General features: G+C 39.8%; 1 protein-coding gene across 10 annotated transcripts in view; it reads left to right on the plus strand.

Moving 5' to 3' along the window:
• Window positions 1-9915, plus strand: part of LOC121317291 (serine/threonine-protein kinase MARK1-like) — an 85264-nt gene extending 75349 nt beyond the window's left edge. For 5 of the 10 annotated variants that reach the window (XM_041253068.1, XM_041253069.1, XM_041253070.1 and 2 more), the window contains 3 exons: window positions 676-702; window positions 5097-5141; window positions 8139-9915. In XM_041253068.1, the coding sequence (XP_041109002.1) occupies window positions 676-702; window positions 5097-5141; window positions 8139-8493 (427 nt within the window). In that variant the 3' untranslated portion in view covers window positions 8494-9915. The remainder of the gene's footprint in view (window positions 1-675; window positions 703-5096; window positions 5142-8138) is intronic. The other 5 variants (XM_041253071.1, XM_041253077.1, XM_041253078.1 and 2 more) reach the window with 2 other exon arrangements.
• The last annotated feature ends 253 nt before the right edge of the window (window positions 9916-10168 follow it).

Here is a 10168-nt window from a genome sequence, read left to right on the forward strand (position 1 = left end):
CTGTGTCTGTAGGTCTTCCTTGAAACACAACGGCGTTTTGGAAGAGACCCTTAAGGAGTGCTAACCAAGGAGTGAATCGAGAATTTGCTTATCAAAGTTCCTCTCGGTAGCCACATTTACAATGCCTGATTTTCTTTTTTGTGTCCAGGTAAAACGTAAGTTAAATTATTGACAGGTAAAACCTGTAAAAAAGTTTTACATTTAGAATTGAGCGTTTTGAAGTACAAAATAATGAATACATTATTTCAGATTTCGGATGAAATTCTAGCACACAGGGCCTTGTATTTGCTGGTATGTGCATATGCAACAGTCTGGCTCTGGTGGCACATTACAGTAATCCATCGCATACCTGTCTGCGGTGGGACAGAGTAAGGGCGGATATGTAAGACGTCAGATGAACTAATCTTGTTTTAAATGGCAGCAATGGCAGCGTACGGAGCACATACTACAGTGTACATAAACTTTGGTAGGATCTACAATGTGAACTAATTTTCTGTATTCAGTAATAAAGTAACATGGCTGAAGTTGATCAATGTGGTTAAACGGTTAGGGTGGCTATGTGACAGGCGGATACACAACTGATAACTGTTTATTTATTATTGTTATTTTTCTGCTTAACTTTCAAATGCCTTACAGTGATTTTATTTATTTTTTTTGTACTTTTTTTTGTTGTAGAACTATGTCTTTCAGGTTGTCCAGAAGGTAGGAGCAAATATTGTCTGTTTGCTTCCAATTTCCCAAAATTAATGGAATGCACTAAACTTCTCCAAACCCCCTGATTTTGTTTGACTATACCCCAGTGTGCCCAGGATTTTACACCCCTCCCCTTTTTCAAAGTCCCCCTCTATCTGATCTGCACGGTTATTCGATGATCACTGAATGCTGTTTACTTGTGCTGTAGTGTTTTAATAACCATTCTGCATCTTCACTTGTCTTTGTCTTTTGTTTTATCAAAGCGTAAAGGGGATTGAAGTCTTTGCATACTATTAAGAACCTTGTTTTTAATGCATTCCACAGTTCCCAACAGTCAATTTCTGTAGGAAATAGAATTGGAATATATTTGACACATTTTTGGGAAGTATGTGGTTTGTTAGCATGTATTTGTAGGCTAATATCCAAAAAGTATTTTTTTTATTTTGGATACTGTACTTGGAACAGTCAAAGGCTCCAGGAAAGTTACCAAAAATGATTTCACTGTGTTTTAAGTTGTGTGAGTGTGTATGTGTTAGACCTTGTTAGTTACGTAAATGTTAATTTAATACATGCATTGGCTGTCTATCAGTGACCCCTACAGTTCAGGGCTACACGATGATCATTTGCACAATGAAAAGGGACAAGCATATGAAGCCACTTGTACATTTCTGTTTTCCACCATGCAGTCATCCCCATACAGCAGCGTTCTCCAAATCCGGCCCTCGAGAGCCTTCCGTCTGGCTCATCAGATGTCAGCTGCAGTGCTGACAACTGGGTGGTTTTTCATTCCGTTTTGCGGGGGTAAATGATGCTAAGCGGCACGTGAGTCTCGTTTGGGGAGGCTATTCCACACTTTTCCCCCTACATTTGTTGAACCCAACAATGCGCTTTAAGATACACACATCTTATATATATGTATATATATATATATATACATACACACAAATTTGTTTACATCCCTGTTAGTGAGCATTTCTCCTTTGCCAAGATAATCCATCCATCTGACAGGTGTGGCTTATCAAGAAGCTGATTAAACAGCATGATCATTGCTCAGGTGCACCTTGTGCTGGGGACACTAAAAGGTCACTCTAATAGTGTGCAGTTTTGTCATACAACACAATGCCACAGATATCTCAAGTTTTGAGGGAGCGAGCAATTGACATAGTGACTGCAGGAATGTCCACCAGAACTGTTGCCAAAGAATTGAATGTTCATTTCTCTACCATAAGCCGCCTCCAACGTCGTTTTAGAGAATTTGGCAGTACGTCCAACCGGCCTCACAACCACAGACAACGTGTAACCACGCCAGCGCAGGACCTCCACATCCGGCTTCGTCCGAGACCAACCAATGATCAGCTGATGAAACTGGGTTTGCACAACCGAAGAATTTCTGCACAAACTGTCAGAAACCGTCTCAGGGAAGCTCATTTGCGTGCTCGTCGACCTCACCAGGGTCATGACCTGACTGCAGTTCGGTGTCGTAACCGACTTCAGTGGGCAAATGCTCACCTTCGATGGCCACTGGCATGCTGCAGGCAGCGTGTATGGCGTTGTGTGGGTGGGGTTTGCTGATGTCAACATTGTGAACAGAGTGCCCCATGGTGGCAGTGGTGTTATGGTATGGGCAGGCATAAGCTACGGACAACGAACACAATTGCATTTTATCAATGGCAATTTGAATGCACAGAGATACCGTGACGAGATCCTGAGGCCCACTGTCGTGCCATTCATCCGCCCCAGTCACCTCATGTTTCAGCATGATAATGCACGGCCCCATGTCGCAAGGATCTGTACACAATTCATGGAAGCTGAAAATGTCCCAGGCCTGCATACTCACCAGACATGTCACCCATTGAGCATGTTTGGAATGCTCTGGATCGACGTGTACGACAGCGTGTTCCAGTTCCCGCCAATATCCAGCAACTTCGCACAGCCATTGAAGAGGAGTGGGACAACATTCCACAGGCCACAATCAACAGCCTGATCAACTCTATGCGAAGGTGATGTGTCGCGCTGCTGAGGCAAATGGTGGTCACACCAGATACTGACTGGTTTTCTGATCCACGCCCCTACCTTTTTTTTTTTTTTTAAAAGTGTCTTTGACCAATAGATGCTTATCTGTATTCCCAGTCATGTGAAATCCATAGATTAGGGCCTAATGAATTTATTTCAATTGACTGATTTCCTTATTTGAACCGTAACTCAGTAAAATCTTTGAAATTGTTGCATATTGTGTTTATTTTTGTTCAGTGTGTGTGTGTGTGTGTGTGTGTGTATATATGTGTGTGTATATAGATAGATAGATAGATAGATAGATAGATAGATAGTAAACCAAGCTTGCACTACTCAGGTTTGTTGCCCCTTTAAAAATAGACCCCAGGCACAGAAACTTGATGTTTTGAAGCGCTGACGTGCTATTTTTTTAATAAACACACAAAACAAAATAAACAAAACAAACACTTAGCTCTTTTCCAAGCAATAACTAAAAACACAAACAGGAGCCTAACAATCACGCAGGACAGCTAAGCCGTTTACCTGACACAAACAAACAAAACAACACAGATTGAACACAAATTGAAAAGGTTTTTACACTACCTTTTGTTTTTACGCTTGAGCACACCATCAAGCAGGCTTCTATACACACCAGCAGCTCAGAACAGATTGGCTGCTTTCTTTAAATACCCTGCACCTGGCTTTAATTTACAGTGAGCACCAGGTGCAGGGGATAATTAATAATAATAAAACAAATTAACAGATCAATTAAACAATTAAACAGATGTGCCTTTGCACATGTTTTTTTCTTCAACAGGGAGGAATTAAGCCTCCCCCTGCTCACACATCCTCCCCCATGTCTTTTTAAGACACTGGCCATTTAACGGCCATCTCCCTCCACCCTTAAAAGACCACCCACCCTCAAGTCCCATCTCTTTGATTTTCACCCTCTTCCACGGGTGGGCTTGAGGGTGGGTTTGTACCTCCGGCGCTTCCAGGAATGGACCGCGAACTGGCGACACGGGACCCCACCGGGATGACAGATGACTGAAGCAACGGCCGGCGAACAGAAGGATGCAGCAGTGTGGCAGAGGTTCTCACCTGGGGACCGGCGCAGCGATGTCTGATCACCCAGGGGGGTGAAGTAGTGAACAGGGGGAACACCAGCGATGTCTGGCAGCAGCAGAGCATCATCTGGGTGCTCTGGGAGAGCGGAGTAGGGAAACAGCGGCAGAGCTGTGGCCGATGGTGCAGACTCCTGGGCTCCAGATCTAGCGCAGGGAGGTCTAGGCAGACCGGCAGGTTGTCCAGGAGCAAGGGGCAAGGGACCATGGACCATGGTCTGGGCTTTGGTGGTGGTGGGCTCCTCACCCCCTTGTCTGTAGCCGGCGGCGGTATCTCTTGCATTCTCGGCTGCCCTTCCTCTGGCTCCGGGAAGGACTCCTCCCACTCGGGACACAGCACTATGTCTATTGGTGCAGGAGACCTCAGGGCTTCTGTCGCTGTGGCTGCAGACAGCGGTGCCTGTCTGGCCTGCTACCACTTTTGGAGCAGCAGCTTCAGCTCTGTGGGCTCCAGCTCCCTTGTTTCCAATGGGGCCAACCCCAGCGCTCTCTCGTTCTGCTCTAACTGAGCAGCGGTATTCTGGCTGATCCTGGCGATCAATGCTTTCCACTAGGTCATAGGGGCGCCCACACACCACTGCCACCATATGTAACAGAGCGACCACTCACTCTGGTTCGTTGCCCCTTTAAAAGCAGTCCCAGACACTGAAATGAAGTTTTAAGAGAGCTGACGCACTGTTTTTAATAATGACAAACTTGTACACTAGTCCCACTTTCTGGTGCAGGAAAGTGCTGCTTGAATCTGCTTGTTTTTATTCTGAGAGCTTGCTGTGTTGTATTCAGATTCATATTGAGATTTTTACAATAAGTTTAGGATCAAGGTTGTGCAAAAATTGTCCAAAAACTAAATCTGTCTTAACAGACCTTGTGATATGATTGTTAGCTGTGTAAATGGCATTGTCTTCGTTCTACTTGTTACATTACCTCTCTTACTTTTCTGTAATGCTTTGTCATGTTGTTTTGAAATGTGAGTACTTGTTTACAAATATGTTTAGGCTTATATATTAACTTCCCCCTTCTGGTTATAAACTTAAATCCGATAAGCAGTACATTTTAGAAATAATTAAAATACCAAATTCAGTAATGCATTTAACCTATAAATTAGATTTTTTAAAAATATATACAAAATAAAAATAAACCCCTAAACTGTATTGTCATTAGATGAAAGTGATTCTGAGAAATGTTTGTTTGTGTTAAAGTTGTAGCTTGTCAGGTTTTCTTGAATCCCATTTCTCTGTAGATTATAACTGCACTGATACTGAACCTTGATTCTGATTGTTTTTTGAGGGGTCAAAGCGAGGGTGAAGCCAGTAGCAGAACTGACACTTCAAGGTGAGGAGCCACTATTAAGTTACTACTTTATTACTAGGTCCCATTCCGGTTATGAGCCATTCTATTTTAAAACCCCACCATCATGAAATTATTACACCCATCACCAGAAGTTACGTTTTAAAAAAAATAAAATAAAAAAAAAACATTTGATTTAATACAATTTTAAATTGTTTATTATTGCAAGTATGCCATTCTTCAGTGTTAGGGAGCATGGTGTACTGGGGAATAATTTGGATTGTAGAGTGTAACATTAACTTTTGTTGAAACTTTGCATTCTCATTCCTTGCTTCAAATTCTGATCTCGCAGGGAGGCGAAAAGGTCAGTTTATTTGTACTTTTAATATGCAATTGATTACTGCCTGAGATTGTTCTAAAACATAAAGGAGCTTTGCACAGCATTATTACATTGAATAATGCAATCATTTTTAATGGGAGTTTTCTGAGCTGAATTAATATACTCCATACAAGAGAGTGATTTATCTGGTTCTGATGGATTAGTTTTAATTAAAATCCTATCACCCCAGTGGCTCACCTAATAGAAATCTCTACTGCTTGGAGTGTAGGCTGAGTCGTGCAGGTTTGGCCCCTGAATCTTGCTTGTGCCAATCTTGACTGGAGGCTCACAGGGAGTGCTGCATTGGCCTTTGTGCTCCTGCTGAGTTAGGGAGGAACTTCAAATGGGGCAAATTCTCCATCACGTTTCAGCATGCCCAGTTAGTAAAGAACCCATCGAGCCCAGGCAGAGACTTCCCAGGTCTGGCTATTGCCTCCAGGATTCTATAGCTTGATAATATCCTTGGTAACGTCAGGGCTCGGATTTGGCAGGTGAAAAAGGGTGATTGGTGTGGCAGCAGCAATGGAGGTTGTCTGATCTTCCTTTGGCCTGATTGGTAAGTTGGTTGCAGCAGTGAGGCTACATTAAAATTAGGCATTTCTAAATGGGTAGAAAAAATGTATCTGCAGGAAATAAGAATGCTATGTCAGTTTTCATATTTATTTATAAAATCATTTTAATGATGTCAAGAGTTGTTAGCATGTAGAAGTTGTGTGTTTTTTTTTTTTTACAATGATTAGTAGTGATTTAATAGACCTGTCTGTGTCTTTTCTGTTTATTGGTGAGTTGTCTGTGGCACCTATGAAGGAGTGGCAATAGATTGGGTGCTATTTAGGAGAGCTGGGTATACTGTATACAAAACAGTGGTAGAATTATCTGAAATCATTTCATATGAGAGTGCAATAGAGGGCACATATACGCATCTAATCAACGGACCTATACGTGTTTCGTTTTGTTTTTGCTTCAGCTACATATTGAATTACATATTGAAATCACTGTGCTATATTGTAATGTATGGTCTTTTCTATATGATGTTGATCTGCACATACTACCTTGTATCCTTTTTAGGTCCCTTGCTGCATTGTTGTAAACATTTTGGCTATTGGTTTTTATATATATATATATATATATAATGATGATAACATGGCAATTGCCGATACCGATGAAACTGAAAATGTGATAAAAAGGTGGTATTGCAGATAGTGGCATCTGAAAGCCATTAAGCAGTATGCACAGTGTTCGTCAAAGCTATAGTTTGACATTCTGTACTGTAAACCTGGCCATTTGCAGCAGCAGCATGACTTCTTATTTTCAAATATTCAAAATTAAAATTATTAATTTATTTATTTATATAATTTTAACATGTATTTATTTAATTTGTTTTTTTTGCTATCCACAGAAATTGGGATAGTATTTCCATGTCAGCGTAATGACATAGCAAAGATTTTTTTAATTGAAAAAAAAAAAATAATAATAATTTAATATGTTCGGGTATTGATCGACGTAGTGAAAACATCGCGTTGCGATGCGTTATCGGTAAAATATTTGTTCGGGTTGTTAGTCTCTTAAAAGGCTTCACTCTGACATGTACAACCTTTTGAATGTGCAGACAAATGCCAATTATAATCACCTGTCCCATTTCTTGAAGGCATATTTTGTGACACCAATGTGACAAGTGAATACAGATTATACCTGTGAAAGGAATCCGTGTCAGGTTAATTAGAAAAAATTTAATTAAAGCATTGGAGGTTTTGTGCCTAACAAGCCTCTTAACTTTTATTTTCCTCCCCATACCCATTACATTGTCTCCATATTAATAGATCATAATACATACTTAGGGCTCTTCGCTGTCTATTTTTGGTCATGTGATGTCCCTTTAAAGTTACATTGAGCAGACTCCATTTCTTAAAGCGTTGATTGTGAAGCAAGATCACTTTAGTTTTTTTTCCCGTAACTTGAATGAGATTCTGATTCTGTTTCATTGATAATGTATAAAAAAAAAAATAAAGGCAGCTCCTTATTTTTAATTCAAACCATACACAAAAAGCGAGTTCAGTTAAATTGCTTTTCCCAGATTTAAAATCTTAATGACCTGTTGCAAAAATATTATAACTTGTTTTGCAAATAGGTTTTCTCTTCATTACGATTTAATTAAATCAGTTTAACTTCACTTGCTGTTTGCATTTGGTTTGAATTAAAAATAAGGAGCTGCCTGTTTTTACATTATCAATGAAACAGAATCAAGTTACGGAATAAAAAACTAAAGTGAAGTTGTTTCACAATCAGCACTTTTCCACTTTAATTGAACAGAGACAGGTAAAACAAAAAAAAGGGACGTCACATGATCAAAAATAAAAACCGAATACGAAGAGCCCTATATATACACTGTAAGAACAGTATATATTGATCTAACCTTCTTTTTGAACTGTCTGTTTTACTTATACCTGACATTCCTAAACTAACTCTGAATTACGAAAGTGAAATATCAACTCTTGAGCATAACTAACCACTTGTTAACAATTAGGCAGAAACTAAAAGGGTAGGGTGGGAATTCTGACGTGTCTGTTGTTGAGCCTAAATGTACAGGTTAGGTGATGCTTGATTTTTTATTTTTTTATTTTTTATTTTTTTCTTCTCCAACATAAATGTTTAATTCTCTGTAGGAGCACCTCGGGGGAACCGAAGGAGCGGGACAAGGAGGATGGCAAGGATCCGAAGCCGCGCTCTTTGAGGTTCACCTGGAGCATGAAGACCACCAGTTCCATGGACCCCAACGACATGATGAGGGAGATCCGGAAAGTGCTGGATGCCAACAACTGTGACTACGAGCAGCGGGAGCGCTTCCTGCTGTTCTGCGTGCACGGCGACGCCCGGCAGGACAACCTGGTCCAATGGGAGGTGGAGGTCTGCAAGCTGCCCCGCCTCTCCCTCAATGGAGTCCGCTTCAAGAGGATATCTGGCACCTCCATCGCCTTCAAAAACATTGCATCCAAAATCGCTAATGAGCTCAAGTTGTAAAAACAGGAAGACTGCATTCATTCATGGGATCAGGGTATAGTTTCAGACATGATGTACAGTTTCCACTGTTTTTGAATGTACTGGTATTGCGGCTAATATGCGTTTGGCCAGTGGGAAAAACAAATATCCAACCTCCTTCAATCCCCTGCGCCCCCATGTAAAATAAGTAGTTAGAAAATGACCCTCATTGCAATAAAGTTAGAGCATTGTTTTTAATGATCTGTAAAATTCAGTTCTGTATACTGAACTGTAATAGCTTAAAATACATTGTTTTCTTTTTTTCCACATGTACAGGTAAGTATAGAGCATTATGTTGTATAATACAAAAATAATCCTGTAGCTTAACATCTTGTATAGTTGTCTTGATTTCTGTACATAAATTGTATGTTTTAATATCTAATACTGTGTAATTTGAGTTGAAGAAAGTCCTTAGATTATAGTTTTTACCTCCACTATGTGAAGTTTTTTTTAGTTTTTATTTTGAACTTATTTTTAATCTCATTGTTTTTTTTGAAGATTTTTCATGTTATTGAAACAGATCTAAATTTAAAACACCACAAAGTAGTTTCTTTCAGGCATCCTCCCTGCCTGATTTTAAAAGGAGAGTAGTGTTATAAATTGTTTCCCGTCGGTTCACTGAATACAACAGCACAACCCTCACAAAGACATTGTTCAGGAGCATCCCCACGATGTTCGACCGACTGGGAGCAAAGTCCTCTCAACCTGTTTTCAGTGGAACTGTAGAAGTCTACTATTACAATAGCTGTTGAATCACCTGTTCAGTGATTGTACGATTTCTTGTCCCAGTGTAACCTGTTTGTGCTGAATATTTTATCAGATTTCTTATATTTATTCCACAACATTATGCCTGTAATGTGCAGCTTTGTAATTATTAGGCATTCACCAATACAAAAAAATATATGATTTAAGAATTTTTTTCTTCGTAATTGGTGATTATGAAAGTATGTAAAACCACTAGTACTGGTACATTTATACTTGTTATTTTGTACTGAATTAACCGTATAGGTTAACTGTGCAATATTTCATGTTATAATTACTGTAATATTGACATATGGGCCCCATCTGCACACTTTGTTGTGAAGAATAGGAACATTTTAAAAGAAGAAAAAGCTGTGATAATCCCTGGAACCATGATTAAATCAGAATGGACATCAGCCTTGCTATCCCACAGTGGCAGTATAACACTATCTGAAGGACTGTAAATACTGTATTGTAGTGTGTGATGTAGCTTACTTCCTGTGATGGTTCTGTTCCAGAGTGGATGTTCATTTTATTGCCTTAGCTGATAATAATGCTCAGAAAAAAAGAAGGTAAATGTACCCCCCTTTACCCAATGTTCATTCAAGGGAGCCTCTTGATTCAGTCTCACTGGTGCACTATATTAAAACTTACTTGAAAGGAGTCTCAAGCTAAAACTGTTGTCTTATTTTGTTACTGTGTACTGTATGTGAAGTTATGTCAATACAAGTTCTTTCTTGATGTTCACTTGAAGGCATCTGTTTTAATGATCTGAACAATGACGGATCGAAGTACTGCCACCTTTTAAGTCAAGACTCAATTTTGGCATTGCATGCCACCGTTTAATAGTTTTGGGTAACAGCTTTTACTCTGCTGTTTGTATTCTTTGATTTCTACACCAGTGTATTACTATAGG

This window comes from Polyodon spathula, chromosome 6 (assembly GCF_017654505.1).
Source record: "Polyodon spathula isolate WHYD16114869_AA chromosome 6, ASM1765450v1, whole genome shotgun sequence".
NCBI lineage: Eukaryota > Metazoa > Chordata > Actinopteri > Acipenseriformes > Polyodontidae > Polyodon > Polyodon spathula.